This window comes from Syngnathus leptorhynchus, chromosome 22, assembly GCF_054491065.1.
Source record: "Syngnathus leptorhynchus isolate UIUO chromosome 22, UIUO_Slep, whole genome shotgun sequence".
NCBI classification, from domain to species: Eukaryota; Metazoa; Chordata; class Actinopteri; order Syngnathiformes; family Syngnathidae; genus Syngnathus; species Syngnathus leptorhynchus.
Window position 1 is genome coordinate 5,304,063 of NC_141216.1, and position 17,990 is coordinate 5,322,052.

The window sequence follows — 17,990 nt, forward strand, 5'->3', positions numbered from 1 at the left end:
ATTGGAGTTGCGATATCGGACATGACAGTGATTGGGTCGAAAGTTTATTTACATTCACCAAAAGACAGAGTCCAACGATGTAACTATTATTTTCTTGAGACAAATATCAAATTATATTATCAAAGACTGTGGAAATGCACCCATCTCTTGCCAACAACTTATTTTATTTGTTTAAAGTTTCAAACATTTCTACCACTCAGGAGACCTTTGTAGTTATCTCCTCCAGGTTGTTCAGAATCTTTCAAATGTCAACAAAGAGAGTAAATTTCCGAAGCAGAAAAAATTACTGTGTGTTGTTACCCCTTAAGTTTACCAATTTCTTTTGTTTTTCTCAATTCAACAGAAGCCACATTTGCTTTGGAGTGCAATCAGCTGATCAAATGCGTCAGCAGGCCCACATTCAGGTGGTCAGCAAGAATCTGTACAGCCAGGACACAAAACATTCGCCGCTGCCTTATGGAGTTTTGGATCACCGCATGGTATATAGAAATGCTGTATTTAATTAAGCAAGTCATTTGAAACACATCATCGGTTGTGTGTTGATTTGTTTTCATATTTCTTGTCACACAGGGGACCAGCGAGAAAGACCGACCCTGTTTAACATGTGGGAAAAATTTGGCCGATTGTCTGGGACACTACGGCTACCTGGATCTGGAGCTTCCGTGTTTTCACGTTGGCTACTTCAAAGCCACCATAGGAATCTTACAGGCTAGTGCACGATTTGTAATATATTTTTGAGAACAGATTCTCTTGCAATGATGACCTGGCAGCAGAGTCAAATAAAAGCAAATTCTTAAATGTTCACCTCCATCCCCTGTTTTTCAATCCAAAGTCCAGTCACAAAAATAGTGGCAAATTGTAAAAATATAAAAGAACGATGAATTAAAAAAAACCATCAAATTGCAAACTCTGTTCATTTTCCTCCAGATGGTTTGCAAGACGTGCTCGAGCATCCTGCTGAGCAAAGAGGACAAGCTGCAGTTCATGGACATGGTGAAACGGCCCAATTTGGCCTACTTGCAGAAGCGAGGGCTTAAGAAGAAGATCTCCGACAAATGCCGCAAAAAAAGCGTGTGTCCCAATTGTTCAGCGTTCAATGGTGACAAATCCCACCGCGAAATTATCCGTCAGACTTGGAGCTGTCACGCTCTTATCTGGTCTGTCCGTCTGTCTCGCTTGCTCAGGCACTGTGAAGAAGTGCGGCCTGCTGAAGATCATCCACGAGAAGTACAAAACCACCAAGAAGGTCGTGGAGCCGTTTGTGTCTGAGTTCCTGCAGTCTTTTGACGAGGCCATCGAGCACAACAAACTCATGGAGCCTCTTTTGGCACGGGCGCAGGTGACCCATAAAACCGTGCATCGATTTGTTCTTGGCATTTTTAATTGGCAAAGGAAAAAGAGAGTGAAGTGTATACGGCCGTCTGGTGTTTAGGAAAACCTCAACCCTGTGGTAGTGCTGAACATCTTCAAGCGCATTCCCATCGAGGACGTGCCGCTGCTGCTGATGAATCCCGAGGCAGGCACGCCGGCCGACCTCATCATCACCCGCCTGCTGGTGCCTCCGCTCTGCATCCGGCCTTCTGTGGTCAGCGACCTTAAGTCAGGCACCAACGAGGACGACCTCACCATGAAGCTCACAGAGATCATCTTTCTCAATGACGTCATCAGAAAGGTTTCAATTTTTTTTTTTTTTTTACTTTCACTGTTTTGCTTCACAAAGAAGGTCTTAGCCCTTCTGCAAAAATGGAAGATCTTACACTTCCACTTAATGTGAATTTTTATCTCTTGTGGTCTAGCATCGCATGACGGGGGCCAAGACGCAGATGATTATGGAGGACTGGGACTTCTTGCAGCTGCAGTGCGCGCTCTACATCAACAGCGAGTTATCGGGCATCCCACTTAACATGGCGCCCAGGAAGTGGACCAGAGGCCTGGTGCAGAGACTCAAGGGCAAGCAAGGTATGCGGCCGCCTTCTCGGGAAGCTTTTTTTTTTTTTTATGTTGGCGGGCGACCATTACAGGCTGCATTTTGTAGACAGACCGAAATGAAAATACTTGTTCTGCGAAACGTTCTTCAAGGAAGTGCTATGATGTCGCAGGTCGTTTCCGAGGCAACCTGTCGGGCAAAAGGGTGGACTTTTCTGCCCGAACCGTCATTTCCCCCGATCCCAACCTAAGAATCGACGAAGTGGGCGTACCCGTGCATGTGGCCAAAATCCTGACCTATCCGGAGAAGGTAAGCGCCGCTGCAAACCTCTGACGATGCCTTTGGCTCATCTTGTTTGTTGACCGTATGATGGCGTTGAACAAAGGTGAACAAAGCCAACTTGGAGCTCATGAGGAAACTGGTCCGCAACGGCCCGGATGTTCACCCCGGGGCCAACTTTATCCAAGATCGACGCAACAAAATGAAAAGGTGATGCGACGGGTCACCGCTCAGTCGTCATGTGGAATTTTCTCCACTGTAACGCTTTACTTCCGGGTAGGTTCTTAAAATACGGCAACCGTGAGAAGATTGCGCAGGAGCTGCGCTTCGGCGACGTGGTGGAGAGGCATATGATCGACGGAGACATCGTCCTTTTCAATCGGCAGCCCTCGCTGCACAAGCTCAGCATCATGGCTCACATTGTAAGCTTGCTTCATCCTTCCACCCAGACGTTTCCCACGTGTGGCCCTTACCATTTTTCCCATCCGGCAGGCCCGAGTCAAGCCGCACAGGACGTTTCGCTTCAACGAATGCGTCTGCACGCCGTACAATGCTGATTTTGACGGCGACGAAATGAACCTGCACCTGCCTCAGACCGAAGAGGCCAAAGCTGAGGCTCTCATCCTCATGGGGGTACATGGCGGCAATCCCGCTGGTGGAATTCCTATCCCCCTTGTCTTCTATTCCGACTCTGCACTTTTTTTTTTTCCTTCCCCAGACAAAAGCTAATCTTGTCACACCGAGAAATGGCGAGCCGCTGATTGCTGCTATTCAGGACTTCCTGACAGGTAACGATGGGCTCCGTTTAAACCCTCGCATATTGTTTGTGTTACTTCACATGATTTGAAGTACAGCTACATCATGTGCTTTCAAATCAAGTCAGGACTTTTTGACCTTGTGAGAGAAGGGTTAAGTAGCATGCTTGTTTGTCCCTCCTAGCGGGCTATCTTCTGACACTGAAGGACACCTTCTTTGACCGATCCAAAGCGTGTCAGATCGCGGCGTCCATCCTCGTCGGCAACGACGAAAAACTCAAGATCACGTTGCCTCGCCCGTCCATAATGAAGGTATGATTGCTCTCCGAAGCACTTCTCTATCTCACTTGCTATTTATGAAGTAATTTATTTTTAAGATGTGTCATTCCAGACACGTGACAAGAAAATATTTGGTGCGACAACGCTGTGCATTTTTTTGCTTTGTTGTTCATATGTGTGTATTTTTTGGTGTCCTCCAGCCCATGGCCCTGTGGACGGGCAAGCAGATATTCAGCCTCATCCTGAGGCCGAACAAAGACTGTCCCGTCAAGGCCAACCTGCGCACCAAGGGCAAGCAGTACTGCGGCAAAGGCGAAGACCTGTGCCACAACGACTCCTGTAAGCAACCGAAAGTTTGCCGACACGACGTAGTGGTATAGGGAACCCCGCTGTTTGTCACACAGGTCGGAACTGAAACCTTCTGCGAGTAATAAACGCCGACTAAAAAATATTTGCAATTGCCACAAGATGGCGGAAAAGCAGTTTTTTGCCAGCTATGGGTTGATGAAAATGAAGCTCCTTCGGACAAAGATGCCACAAGATATGATCATGAGTTGTAATAAGCAGGGATTTACTGTTTGCATTTTCTGTTTTTGATCTGAACCTTCCCCTTCTAATTGTTTCCAGTCGTGGTCATCCACAACAGCGAACTGATGTGTGGCAGCATGGACAAGAGCACCCTGGGCTCGGGCTCCAAGAACAACATCTTCTACATCCTGTTGAGAGACTGGGGAGAGCTGGAGGCGGCAAACGCCATGTCTCGCCTGGCACGACTCGCCCCTGCCTATCTTTGTACGTCATCACCTCCTTCCCATGGCTTCAAGAGATTTTCGCTTGATATTCAGGGTGTCGTCGTTGTTTTTTTAAACTACTCGCAGCAAACCGAGGCTTTTCCATCGGTATCGGGGACGTGACGCCCGGCCAGGGTTTACTGAAGGCCAAGCAGGACCTGCTGGATGATGGCTATCACAAATGTGACGAGTACATCGAAGCCCTGAAGACGGGCAAGCTGCAGCAGCAGCCTGGCTGCACAGCTGAGGAGACGTTGGAGGTTTGCATCATGTATTTGGAGTTGCCGTTGGCTTCACTTGCGCCATATGATTTCAATTGTCTCCTTGGAGATTGGTTGCACATGGTGTGATTCATTTATTTTTCTTCTTTTGGTCAACAGGCGCTTATCTTGAGAGAGCTGTCAGTCATCAGAGACCGTGCTGGCAGTGCCTGCCTCAGGGAGCTGGACAAGAGCAACAGTCCTCTGACCATGGCTCTTTGTGGCTCCAAAGGCAAGTCTTCGTTCATCTCAACAGCTCTATCTTGACTTAGAAGTGCCCCGTTCGGGAGTTAGTCTACATCCAGCCTCCATCAGTCCACATGCTTATCTCGCAATCAAAGTGCCACTGTTTGTCTTTTTTTGTGCACAGTTGTGCAATGAACAAATTAAACTACCTTGACTTGTGTCCATGCACACTTGAGACTATTCCTCCATCTTTGTTGTGCATACAGGATCTTTTATTAACATCTCTCAGATGATTGCCTGCGTGGGCCAGCAGGCCATAAGTGGATCTCGAGTACCTGATGGTTTTGAAAATCGCTCCCTGCCTCACTTTGAAAAGCACTCAAAAGTAGGGTCCCGGATATCCAAACTGCATAATGCGTGTCCTTTTTCACTCTTCTGAAAAACGCTTTTTCATTTCCACAGTTGCCCGCTGCTAAAGGCTTTGTGGCCAACAGCTTCTACTCCGGTCTGACACCCACCGAGTTCTTCTTCCACACAATGGCCGGCCGTGAGGGCCTGGTGGACACGGCTGTGAAAACCGCAGAGACTGGCTACATGCAGGTAAGTTAGAAGGGAGTCCCAAAAAAAAAAAAACCTCACAAGAATGACCTCTCTTTTTTTTTTTTTTGACAGCGGCGTTTGGTGAAGTCCTTGGAGGACTTGTGCTCCCAGTACGACCACACGGTGCGAAGCTCCACCGGCGATATCATCCAATTCATCTACGGGGGCGACGGGCTGGACCCCACCTACATGGAGGGCAAGGACGAACCGCTGGAGTTCAAGAGGGACCTAGACAACATTCGGGTAAATATGGATGCACTATTGATGCTCTTGAGCCGGGAGCGCGGCACAATAGTGGCAGGTGACCATCTTAACCACTTCCCAGTCTTCTTCTCAGTCACTCGAGAGAGAAAAAAAGAAAAAAGACATTTGGCTAAACACATCAATAAAATAAAAAATAAAAAAAAAAGAATATGTAATGTATTGCAGACTTAAATGAAGTCATAGCTCTACCAATCTGCGCCACTCTAACGCCAGCTTGTACCACGTAGTCAATGGCTGCCTTTTTTCACCCATGTAGTCCAATGAAGATAACTGTCTCTCCTCTACCCTTCCCTTTTCCGTCTTCACAGGCTGTCCACACGTGTCCGGACGAGCCCACCCTCAGCCAGGGCGAGCTGGTTCTGGCGGCAGATGCTATCATCAAGAAAGCCGACTTTATGTGCTGCAGAGACAGTTTCTTGGAGGTATACACGCCGAAGCCCATCTGTGTTCTGAGATCTGTCCATTTGTCAATTGTCATTTTTTTATTATTCTTATTCCTTAAAAGTCCCAAAAGGTGAAGCCTCGTGAATCCATAAAGTGTTCTGATCAACTTTATAGAAATCGGACTATGAATTTTTTTTGTGTTGGAGAAGGCATCCTACTCTGGATTCACGACGTGAATGAGCGCATGTGTGTATGGTAATTGCTGTTGAACTTTTTGTATAGGCGCTAACTGAGACAGGCTCAGAGAAGTACCTGCAGGTATCGTGGCCGAGACCTGAATGGAGTGTCATTGTTCTAATTTTTGAAACCTAAAAGCCTTATTTGTTGAAGCAGTGATTCTCAGTCTGCCATGTAAAGGACACTTGACTTGGATGTCACTTTTGGAGTTCAATACCTTTGCTTTGAACCTAGAACTGTGTATTTAAAACTTTCCTTCTGATACAATGTGACTTTTTTTTTTTGTGGCTAACATTTGCGGCTAACAGTAGCGCATACTCTTTGTTGCTAGCCTGAAATGCGCAACGCATGGCCTGCCCAGCTGCTCAGTTGTGCTGTGTTCTAAGCACAGCATGCGATGCGCATGGCTTTGCACCTGACTCCTCTCACCGCTTGTTCTTGGCCATCTGCAGTCAGTCAAGGAATTCATCAAGGGTGTCTCAGAGCGGATTAAGAAGACAAGAGACAAGTACGGCATCAACGACAACGGCACCAGCGAGGTAGGCGGATGCCGCATATGAACGTTGAGATCTCCACGTGCTCAAATCCTTTTGACCCTTTTGACTTGCCTGCAGCCGGAGGTCCTCTATCAACTGGACCGCATTACACCTACGCAGCTCAAGAAATTTTTGGAAACCTGCAGGAACAAATACATGAGGTTGGATTGCTGGCTGACACATTTCGGTTGCCTCAAGGCTGCCTTCCAATTATGACCGCTGTCCCCAAGAGCGCAGATGGAACCGGGCTCGGCTGTGGGGGCCCTGTGCGCCCAGAGCATCGGAGAGCCCGGAACGCAGATGACCCTGAAGACCTTCCACTTTGCCGGCGTGGCGTCCATGAACATCACTCTTGGCGTCCCTCGCATCAAGGAGATCATCAACGCCTCGAAGAACATCAGGTCCGACGTTGAAAAGCTTTGTTGAGACGAGTGAAAAGTGGCCACGCCAAATTGGCTGGATTTTGAATTTGACTCTCATCTCAAATGTTTCTTATATGTGATTTTGATGCTCCCCGCTCAGCACGCCGATCATCACCGCGCATTTGGACACGGAGGACGATGCCGACTTTGCCCGGCTGGTGAAAGGGAGGATTGAAAAAACGCTCCTGGGCGAGGTATTTCGCAACTTACTCTGATCCTGGAGTGAAGAGAAGAAATGGGATGGCACTCGTTTTTCTTTTGCAGATTTCGGAATACATCGAAGAGGTTTTCCTACCAGATGACTGTTTCATCTTGGTCAAATTGTCCCTAGAGCGAATAAGGCTGCTTCGTTTGGAGGTACAACACATCGCACTGTACTTCCGACTTATCTTTCAAATCGTTAACAAACCATTGAGCGAATGAGGAAAGTGCCAAATTTGGCTTCAATTATGATTTTTAGACTTTTTCCCAAGAGCTGTCGTGTGAAGGAGTGACGACGTGTCGGTGGAGCAGCAGTGAGGTCTCCTGCTTGCAAAGGAGACACGACATTAGCTAACAGTTCATTCACGAGCTGGTGGAAGCTCAGATAGATGTAGTAGCTAATGAATTGACTTTTGACAACATTCAAGTTCCTCTCTGTAACTTCATGAAAGATAACGAAACAAAGACTTTTTGGGAATATTTCTTTCTGTAATGAGCTAGCCACTCACCTTTCTGCCACCTGGACTTAGTTTGGCGCCACTTGTGTTCAGTCATTCTGAAAAGGGTCCGTTGTTTTCACGCACAGTCACGGTCGTGACGGTCTGGTCGGCCTTCCTAGGTGAACGCCGAGACTGTGCGTTACTCCATCTGCATGTCGAAGCTGCGGGTGAAGCCGGGAGACATTGCCGTGCACGGCGAGGCTGTGGTGTGCGTGTCGCCACGAGAAAACAACAAAAGCTCCATGTACTACGTCATGCAGTCGCTTAAGGCCGAGCTTCCCAAGGTGAGAACGTGGGCCAGTGTTCAAGGAACACAATTGTGAACGTGAACACAATCTAACAAGTTCTTGGCCTAAAAGGTGGTGGTTCAAGGTATACCCGAGGTAGCCCGCGCTGTCATTCACATCGACGAGCAGAGCGGCAAGCACAAGTACAAGTTGCTGGTGGAGGGTGACAATCTACGAGCTGTCATGGCAACCCACGGCGTGAATGGAAGCAGGACCACTTCCAACAACATCTACGAGGTGCCAATGAAAAGACCACCAATGGAAAAAAAAAAACATTTTACTTGTGCTTTTTGTCCGCTTTCTATGATACCCGAGTGTTCGACGACAGGCTCCTGACCCCGATGTCACTGTGGTGCTTTGATCTGACACAGGTGGAGAAGACGCTGGGAATTGAGGCGGCCAGGGCAACAATCATCAACGAGATCCAGTACACAATGGTCAACCACGGGATGAGTATCGACCGGCGCCACGTCATGCTTCTTGCCGACCTCATGTCCTACAAGGTGTCGTCTCTTGTTTGTGTATCAGGCCTGACAAATTTAGATCCATCAAAATTAGAAATTGGATTGGGAATTCTTTTTTGGGGGGGTAGTCCAATATTGAGTAACATTAGCATACTTTGTGACTTTAAAAAAAAAAAAATAGGGGGAGATACTTGGAATCACCAGGTTCGGCTTGGCCAAAATGAAGGAGAGCGTTCTCATGCTGGCATCCTTTGAGAAAACAGCCGACCATCTTTTCGACGCCGCCTACTTTGGCCAGAAGGACTCTGTCTGCGGTAGGCCCATGCTTCTAGGATTTCCTTTCATCACTCATGTTGTGTGAAAAAGCTGAGAGAATTTTGCATCCACAACCTTTCACTCCTTCCACCATTCTCATTTGGATATAAATTGCCCCAAAGGTTGCAGTTTCACTATTAATTTGATATCCAATCCGTTGTGGTGGTGTGACTGGCGTGAAGATGAGATCTGTGTCCGTGTCCCAATATTTCTGCACCTGACAAGTCGTTGCGTCAAAATCAACAATGCCCCCTTCACTGTCAACCGAGTAGCTTCGAAATGTGGCCTTTGTCAACTTGTCACCGACTGACCAAATGCTGTTCATCCTGTTTGCAGGCGTGTCCGAATGCATCATCACGGGGAGTCCCATGAACATCGGCACGGGCCTCTTTAAACTGCTGCTCAAGGCGGACAGGGACCCCTCCCCGCCGAAAAGGCCCCTGCTGTTTGACAACCCCGACTATCACCTACCTCTCTTCTCGTAACAGGAAGCCAATTCGGACAGTCTTTAAGTTCCTGCTTATTTCACATGTCTTCAGAGTCTTGTTTTGTAATTTGATTATTTAGAAGATATTACATCATGAACAGTGATCATGTGTACTATTTGCTTTTTTATTTGATGATTCCCCTCAATTCTGGTGCAGTAAAAAAAAAAAAAAAATGCATTATATAGTTTGTTTATTCACAGTGAGAGAGGGAAGTTTGTTGGTGACTCAAAGAATCTAGTGATTTTAAGGGCTTTTTGGGGACCCACTTTTGGAGCTCACTACGCCTCCAGAGTCTGGCACAGAAGCATTGTAATGCGTATTATTCTCCTGGTTGGATTTGGCGTACATACGTGCATACATGTGTTTAGATATAGACCTAGATAAATAAATATATAGATTTAAAAAAAAATGTTGAACAAAAAAAAAGCATGGACTGTAATAGTTCTGTTTATGAAGTTGAGTCTTACTCTATTTACAGTAAAATCAATGACCATGACCAGGAAGCTAGCAGGCTTTAAGTTTATAGGAAGCTAACCAGGAGATGGCGACAGCGGGGCACCTGAAGTCGATGTGTTCTGCAAAGATTGCAAGGTTGCTAAAGCAATCACTTGGTGGCGCTAGCGTGCAAAGCGCCGTTGGACAAGCAGGAGAAGAAGGTTTTAATTGGCGGACGTGACGTCAGGCCCTTAGGTAAATTGAAGACAGGTGTGTACGGAAGGAGTTATTAAATACAGGTGAAGCTATATGGCGTTCTCTCCCGCGTGGCCACTTGGTAGGTAGGGCGAAACACGAGCAAATGTTTGTCGTTTGCTGCCGGTTTTCACGATACCTTTTTGCTTGTTGCAGGATTTTTACACTTGAGGACCGCTCCAGCGTTTGAGCAAAGCACAGTAACGTCACAGTTCACTTTGAATCGCTGCAAGTAGCACGGTGGGCTCTTTGGTTGTTGGACAGCTTTTTTTTTTCTTTTTCCCACGTGATGGTTTTACTGGGGGTTGAATGCAAATGTTCGACAAATTGTCCGCGTTTGTTTGTTCTGTTGAACATTGAGTGGTGCTTTATTCGACGTTTTAATGCAAACTTTTGAATGTACTTTTTACTAAAGAGATCGTTGCGAATTCTTATCAAACCCAAATATTCTTCGACTTTTGGTATTTCTACTCAAGGTTATGTGACAAACTTAAACCTAAAAAACGTTTGCAAACATTTTCACTTCCGGTTTCCGCCCTTTGGACAGGTGAGCTCCATACCGCTGATTGTGCTCTCCAAACTTGGATCGTCTTTGGACTCGAGGTAGGTTGCGATTGGATAAGAAAATGTCCCGTCTTGTGCGTTTTTGTCGCTAATATAATCTGCCTATTAGTAATGATGAAGCTATTTGTCACATGTTAATTGGCTTTACTCTGCCATAATGGCGCAGTCCGTGCAGAATCTACAATGCTGCAACTACACGGCAGATAAGAAAATGTCCGGTCTTGAGCACTTGCATTGCCCAGAGTAATTTTGAACAAATTTGATTTGACCATAATGGCGTTGTTCGTGTTGTAAATGCAACGCTGCAGCGACATGCAACGCTCGATCCCCGAAACTGCCAGTTTAATTCGTGTCTGTTTTACACAAATATGTACACAATGTCTTGACATTGGCTTTTTTTTTCTTTCAGCCACAAAATGACTACTGCAGCTTTCTTATCTAAAAAGCGAGCAGCAAGCTCTCGAGGTTTCAGTGAGGAAAGAGATAATGCACTTCAAAATGAGGTGAGTTCATCTATGGTTGTCACATTCTCATGGACATTGAAGTTACCAACACACAATTAATGGTGATGCGTGATTTGCAGGCTGGAAGAGGAGCCGAATGGCATGAGGAAAGGACCAATTCCACACCCAGTCAAGAATCAAGCAATACGCAAAAGTTGACGTCTGGGGATCATGTGACCAGGAGGGGGCAGTGTGGAGCTCTGGGACGCGCTTTGGTTATGGGTGCAGCGCAAAGGTTGACATGTGTGGGGATCATGTGACCAGGAGGGGGCAGTGTGGAGCTCTGGGACGCGCTTTGGTTACGGGTGCATGACGAACAGGTTGCAGGAGTGGGGATCATGTGACCAGGAGGGGGCAGCGTCGAGCTATGTACCAGATATGGGTACAGGAGTGGCCAGTGTTTGGGGGTCTGATGGTTGGACTTGCTTCAGAGGTGCGCTGTAGTTGTGGTTGAGGTTGTGACTTGCCTGGATCCAGAGCAGTGTTGTTTTTGTGCTAGGATTGCCATTGATGGTGCATTTGGGGGGACGTTATCACATGGATGGACAGAAACAAAACTTTGACGTGGAGCCGAATGTCCAATTTTGCAATATGACTTGTAATATTTAGTGTCTTTTTCTAACTTACCACTGTCATATTTGCATCCTTTGTTCTCCCCTTGGTGTAGGGCGTTGGGGCGAGCCGGTCCCGAATGAATGTCCAATTTTGACTTGTAACATTTTTTCTTTCTAACCTACCACTGTCGTATTTGTTTTCTCCCCTCAGTGTAGGGCGGCGTTGGAGCGAGCCGGGCCTGAATGTCCCATTTTGCAATATGACTTGTAACATTTTGTCTTTCTAAACTACCACTGTGGTACTTGCGTGCTTTGTTCTCCCCTAGGTGTAGGGTGGCGTTGGAGCGAGCTGGTAGCATTTTGACTTTCTAACCTACCGCTGTCGTACTTGATCTAACGCTGTTGTACTTGCGTCCATTCTTCTCCCCTCAGTGTAGGGTGGCGTGGGAGCGAGGCGGTAACAATTGTCTTTCTAACCTAGCACTGTTGTACTTAATCTAACCCAAATCTAGCGGTCGTATTTGTGTTTTGTTCTCCCCTCGGTGTAGGGCGGCATTGGAGCGAGCCGATTCTGAATGTCCAGTTTTGCAATATGACTTGTAACATTTTGTATTTTTGTAACCTACCACTGTCGTATTTGCGTTCTGTGTTCTGGCCTCTGTGTAGGGCAGTGTTGGAGCGAGCCGGTCCTGAATGTTCCATTTTGCAATATGACTTGTAACATTGTCTTTTTCTAACCTACCACTGTTGTACTTAATCTAACCCTAACCTACCACTGTCACATTTGCGTTCTTTGTTCTCCCCTCGGTGTAGGGCGGCGTTGGAGCGAACTGGTCCCGCATGTCCAATTTTGCAATATGACTTGTACCATTTTGTCTTTCTAACCCTACCACTGTTGTACTTAATCTAACCCTAACCTACTACTGTCGTACTTGGGTTCTTTGTTCTCCCCTAGGTGTAGGGCTGCGTTGGAGCGAGCGGATCCCGAATATCCAATATTGCAATATGACTTGCAACATTTTGACTTTCCAACCTACCGCTGTTGTACTTAATCTAACCCTAACCTACTACTGACGTACTTAAGTTCTTGCTTCTCCCCTCGGTGTAGGGCTGCATTGGAGTGAGCCGGTACTGAATGTCCAAATTTGCAAAAGACTTGTAACATTTTTTCTTTCTAACCTGCCACTGTCGTACTTGCGCTCTTTGTCGGTCTAGGGCGGCGTTGGAGCGAGCCGGTCCCGAATGTCCAATTTTGCAATATGATTTGTTCCATTTTTGTCTTTTTCTAACCTACCACTGTTATACATAATCTAACCCTAACCTACTGCTGTCACATTTGCATTCTTTATTCTCCACTCAGTGGTGGTCGGCGTTGGAGCGAGCCGGTACTGAATGTCCAATTTTGCAATATGACTTGTAACATCTTTTTAACCAACCGCTGTCGTACTTAATCGAACCCTAACCTACCACTTTCGTACTCGCGTCCATTTTTCTCCCCTCAGTGTAGGGCGGCGTTGGAGTGAGCACCGTGGTCCACGAGGACCCACCGGTCGAGACAAAATGACGCGAGCAGCGCACAACTCATTGCATGTTCTGCCATTTGCAGGCTGGACGCAAAAGCGGGGACGGGATGCATGTATGGCACGGACCCAGCGACGGTAACCAAGAGTAGCAAGCTGCTGTGAGCTCCAACTTGGGGTGCTCTTTGAGTTTGACATTGTTTCTGCAGATGGCGACCGGGACGAGACACAATCTACTCAGAAGTGGACGGACCGCTGTGGCATCATTCTGAAGTATCCTGCAGCCGGCCGGGTTCTGAGGGAGACCCGCTTCCCTGGAGGCGTCGACCTGCGCAGCTTCAAACGTGAAATTGAGTTTTTTTTTTCTTGTTTTAATTCACACCAGTGGTGTCCAAACGTCCGTTTGAGGGCTGCATACTGAAAGAAATTTTCAAAACAAAATTCATTCAACACTAAAATCAATCAAGACACTTTGCTCTTAACATTTTGTGCTACTGCTACTAAACGGTGTGGTGTTCATTTTAAAGGTCATTCATGTGGTGTCTTAATCAACCTGACCTTGACACAGCAAAAATGAGGATAAACTACAACTGTATGTCTTCGTCTGAGAGTAAAAATTTGAACAGATGATTTGACTTTTAAACAGCATATCTTAATATTTGCCGTTGATCAGTCGTCTTTTGGCGCTTGCCTAGTGGCACGTGTCCAATGTTTTTTTTGTGGCAAATAGCCCCTAGGCTGCCGTTTGGACACCAACGGTGACGTGTGTGGGGCTGCACGTGTATTGGAAAACTGCCATTTGGTGGTCTGTTAGACATGTATTTGAAGAAACAAAAGAAATGTTTAAATCTGGCAAATGAAATAAGCTGTGTTTTCTTGACCCACTAGTATTTTAGAAGATGGCAAGTCATTGATGCAAGTTAAAGTTAACCTCTAACTGATCTCATTCAGATCAAATCGTTCATTTTCATCCCAAGTTTTTGCATGACTTTGCGCAATGCAATGGTCTGGCCCAATACTGATATATCACTGATTTTCCAATAAGTTGTGCAGCCTTGATTGAGTGCAAACGCGCAAGCGACTGCGCAGCCAGACTTTTCTGCTTGTGTTTTGCGAGGTGGAAGAGAAGCGTAGACCACAAGAACTTGGATTAGCAAGCAAAGGAAGAAATCATCCCAAGAAAAGCAGTCTCCATGTGATGGAGGAGCCTGATGCATGACTGGCCAAGGCTGGCCAGAGGTGACAAGCCAATCAAATGTACAAGGATAGTGTACACACTTTTTTAATCTCATTTCCTTATTTGTCTGTCGTAGGGCTCGCTCACATGGCGTCGGGGGGACCGGAGCAGTTCCTCAAATGAAGATGAGTACCATCTGCCGCTCACTCGTGGCCCAATATGGTGCTTTTTGGCACCCCCCCGACCTTGACTCAGTTTGTCAGGTTGAATAGGGGAACTAGCGTGACCCTCTAGATACAAATTGGCAAAGTGGACCCCCCCCCCCCCCCTCTCTCTCTGGCTCGCTCTCTTTCTCTGACGCGCCCGGCAGTACCTGCATGGCCTGGTGCATCCAGGGTGGAACGTGGCTATACCCTGCCCTTTGTGGAATACCAGGGTATAATGTCTGCCTGCCTGGTTCCCAGGGTCGTCGACGGTGTCGAGGACGAGGAGACTCTCCGTGACGCCCGCCGTGACGTCACATTTTCCTTTTTTTTTTTCCTCCCGGGGCCAAGCCGGCTTTCCTGGAGGGGAACTGGCGGGTTGTGCTTAAGTGCACACCGAAGCCCCTTCTCATTGCCTCTTGCTGTCTCTCTCCCCCTCCCTCTCTCCCTCTATCTCTAAGGGGTTAAACCTTTCATAAACCGGACAGCGCCAATGCGGAAGGAAGGCTGCAAGTTACCCTATTCAAACTAACCCGAGTTAAGGTCGGGGAGGTGGTAGTGGGGTTCCCCCCCCCCCCCCCCCCTCTTGCCAAAACCACCCCAATATGTCTGCCTTTCAGGGTCCTGATGAGTGCCTGCACCGAGAGGGACTGGACTGGACGGCGAGACCAAGGGGGTAGGTAATGAAGACGTTGACAGAAGTGAACCACATGAGACTGAGTGGCGTTTTTCTTTTTGCAGTTGTGCGAGGATGAGTCCAAACGTCAAAACACCGGCCCGCAGTGGACCTGGACCTTCGGCCGTGACGAGTGGCCCGCACAAGGCGGGTGCAGATTCAGTGTGCCCAGCCAGCATCAAGGGGAGAGTATAACTTTGTTTTTCCTTTAGCGCTTTCTTTCCCTTCCTCCACTTTTTCACTGGGTGTGCACACTGTCTGCATGAGGCCTCTCTTTCTTCTCAGCGCTATGTCATTGTGCACTATTGTTTGAAAGTGTATTTTAATACATGGAATGAACTGTAAAGTTTATACTGTAATTGTGTGTGCCTCTGTACCTGAATGAAATTGTGAACTGACTTCAAGTGGTCCATTTTAAACATTGGCATGTAGACTCAATCTGTGTAGATTTTGAGTTAAATGTCAACATACAAAATGGAATCATTGTTATAAGGCAATTGTGAAATTAGTCTCAAACAAATTATTCCAAATATGTAATGTTAAGTATGCTGTATCAGCTTTTTTTTTTTTTCTCCAATACATAAAGAAAAGCTAAATGCATTCTAAATTGTTGACTAAAGCCAAGTGGCCTGACATATGGATGCCATAGAAATGTAAAACCAGTGAGTTGCGACCAACAAACTTCATCTTAGCCGAACCCTCTGAGACCCTGCTGTAAAATGGCCACTGAAGTCAGAATTTTGCTCCATGTTAGTGCAGTTTTTTGTAGGGGTAAAAGCCTTTATTATAATCAAGTGTCAGCCTTTTAATTTTTTTTTTCCTTTTTGTGATGGAACTGTCATGCATCATGTGGGTGTTTTTGTGAAAGTTTACTTTGGTGTGTCGTTCCTGGGGGTGGTTTTGTAAATAGTCAACTTCGGTGTGTTTTGTCAGTCGTCATTCACCATGTGGTTCAGTTGATACTGTATTGCTTGAATATGGCACCCATTGCATGATTTGTTACAGATCTTGATGTCTTCGGTTGCTGTCTGACTACAAAGGCCTGTTGCTGTACAGTTGAGTGATGCCAAAGTAGTTTGAATTTATGAACATAACACAACTTCCAGAACCATGGCCTTCAATTCAAAGCACTTGTTATGGTCGCATGTTACTTAACACCGCCGACTGAGTACTAGTACTGTGTGAGACCAGTCAGTTCAGAGTTAAGTCTGCAAAAATGTGACTAAAGACCACTGGAACCTGTTTAGGTGGCACGCAAGTGAGGTAGAGGGGTACTCTTAATGACTATCTTTATTAAATTGACCTTTTCAGACAGTTTAGATCATAAGTGTCAAACTCAAAGCCTGGAGGGGGGTCATATGTGGCTTGTCATATTTTATGTGGCCTGCAAAGACAGATTTTGCATCATGTCATTACTAAAACTACAAATTGTCTTCACATTTAAGAAAACATTGCAATTCGTCTTTTTAAAATATTTGAACAATTTTTACTAATCTGATTTTCAAAACCACTTCATCACATTGTTTTGTAGACAATAATAATGGCCCTCCAAGGGGAAGTATGACGAAGATGCGGCCCGTGACAAAAATGAGTGACACGCCTCTTTTAGATGATTCCAAGTGCTGCCATCTAGTGGCAGCAAGTTTGGCCTAACCTGTCTCGCGCTCCATTTGACGATGTGCAAATATTTCACTTTAAACTGCACTATTAAAATTGATAGGTGGCCTAATTGGACGGCTGTGCCAACGCGGCCCATCTTTCGTGGCAACCTAACAAACATACAACAAAAACTGCTGCTGTTTTTTCAATGTGCTTGTGTGCAAAAAGTGCAAAGTAATAAGATGCATTACTTTTAAAGTACATGACAAAACTGTATATGTTAATTGTATGCAGATTGTTCTTTTTGTCGACAGTTTTGTTTAGTTTTCCAAGTTGAGCACTGCTGTACTCGAACTCGGGACGACGGGTTGCGCAGTCATTGCGTCCAACCACTCGGCCATCAGCGCTTGTACGTCACGGTCATCACTGGCTCTACATGTCCCTCAGCACTGCAACCTTTCGTGCCGGTATGTACGCCTTATGAAGTAAATGACGGGATTTTTTTTTCTTTTACCTCATTTAATATGTATTAAGCATACGAGCTGGTCTTTTAGAACAGCCTAGACTAGTAGCAAAAAAGATAATTACAAAAAAAACTTGCTTAAATTCTAAAAAGTTAATTGCTTTATTATTAATCCTTGTTGAGAGAATGCAATGCAATGTGGTCAATGCTGCTGGGAGAGAGGATCCATTAGGGTTAGTACAGTGCATGGATAGTACAGGGCATGGTTAGTACAGAGTATGGTCAGTACAGGGCATGGTCAGTACAATGCATTACATTTCGCAGGGATGGGGACTCGAACCCTGGATCTCAGGTGTTCAAGCGCAGCGACGGAGCCAGTCGCCAATCGTGGCCAGCTCGGCGGTCACCCCGCTTTCACTTCGAGTCATTCTTACTCCTTCTGTTATTGCGCTCCGCGCGCGTTGGGTAAGTACAAAAGAGTGCAGACGGCCGAGAGCTGCCAGGTCGAAATGCTCGACCGGTTCACGACACGGGTTCTCGCTCAGTAGAAACCTGGTTCGATCCCAGGGTGAGCATGTATCTGAATGGCCTTTTACACTTGGAATCTCTCCATGTATAAGTGTACGCATATGCAATCAAAATTTGCATATGCAAGTATTTATGTGTAAACGAATAAGGTGGCCCCGCCCCCTAGTGGGCGGACCGAACCGATGGGGCCACGCCCCCCAGTGGGCGGAGCTACAGGCCACGCCCCCTGGGTGGAGCTACAGGCCACGCCCCCCGCCCTAGTGTAATTAGAATAAGGCAGGGGGCGGGGCGAAAACAAAATTGTTTTTATCATCATACCAAAAAAGGGCGGTAAAGCA

The 17,990-nt window shown here is 46.5% G+C and overlaps 1 protein-coding gene across 2 annotated transcripts in view; it reads left to right on the forward strand.

Moving 5' to 3' along the window:
• The window catches only part of polr3a (polymerase (RNA) III (DNA directed) polypeptide A), a 64,098-nt gene extending 54,820 nt beyond the window's left edge, over positions 1–9,278 (forward strand). Inside the window, exons 8-37 of one of the 2 annotated variants that reach the window (XM_085902965.1) lie at positions 344–479; positions 571–708; positions 928–1,099; positions 1,185–1,339; positions 1,433–1,672; positions 1,797–1,959; positions 2,100–2,236; positions 2,313–2,416; positions 2,487–2,628; positions 2,699–2,839; positions 2,925–2,994; positions 3,146–3,273; positions 3,441–3,579; positions 3,868–4,032; positions 4,119–4,291; positions 4,412–4,523; positions 4,744–4,862; positions 4,940–5,077; positions 5,150–5,320; positions 5,650–5,763; positions 6,415–6,501; positions 6,577–6,659; positions 6,729–6,899; positions 7,021–7,114; positions 7,185–7,277; positions 7,741–7,905; positions 7,981–8,145; positions 8,280–8,411; positions 8,554–8,686; positions 9,024–9,278. In XM_085902965.1, coding sequence (XP_085759091.1) covers positions 344–479; positions 571–708; positions 928–1,099; positions 1,185–1,339; positions 1,433–1,672; positions 1,797–1,959; positions 2,100–2,236; positions 2,313–2,416; positions 2,487–2,628; positions 2,699–2,839; positions 2,925–2,994; positions 3,146–3,273; positions 3,441–3,579; positions 3,868–4,032; positions 4,119–4,291; positions 4,412–4,523; positions 4,744–4,862; positions 4,940–5,077; positions 5,150–5,320; positions 5,650–5,763; positions 6,415–6,501; positions 6,577–6,659; positions 6,729–6,899; positions 7,021–7,114; positions 7,185–7,277; positions 7,741–7,905; positions 7,981–8,145; positions 8,280–8,411; positions 8,554–8,686; positions 9,024–9,172 — 4,129 coding nt within the window. In that variant the 3' untranslated portion in view covers positions 9,173–9,278. Of the gene's footprint in view, positions 1–343; positions 480–570; positions 709–927; positions 1,100–1,184; positions 1,340–1,432; positions 1,673–1,796; positions 1,960–2,099; positions 2,237–2,312; positions 2,417–2,486; positions 2,629–2,698; positions 2,840–2,924; positions 2,995–3,145; positions 3,274–3,440; positions 3,580–3,867; positions 4,033–4,118; positions 4,292–4,411; positions 4,524–4,743; positions 4,863–4,939; positions 5,078–5,149; positions 5,321–5,649; positions 5,764–6,414; positions 6,502–6,576; positions 6,660–6,728; positions 6,900–7,020; positions 7,115–7,184; positions 7,278–7,707; positions 7,906–7,980; positions 8,146–8,279; positions 8,412–8,553; positions 8,687–9,023 lie in introns of those variants that run through there. The other variant, XM_085902966.1, reaches the window with a different exon arrangement.
• Positions 9,279–17,990: the final 8,712 nt, after the last annotated feature.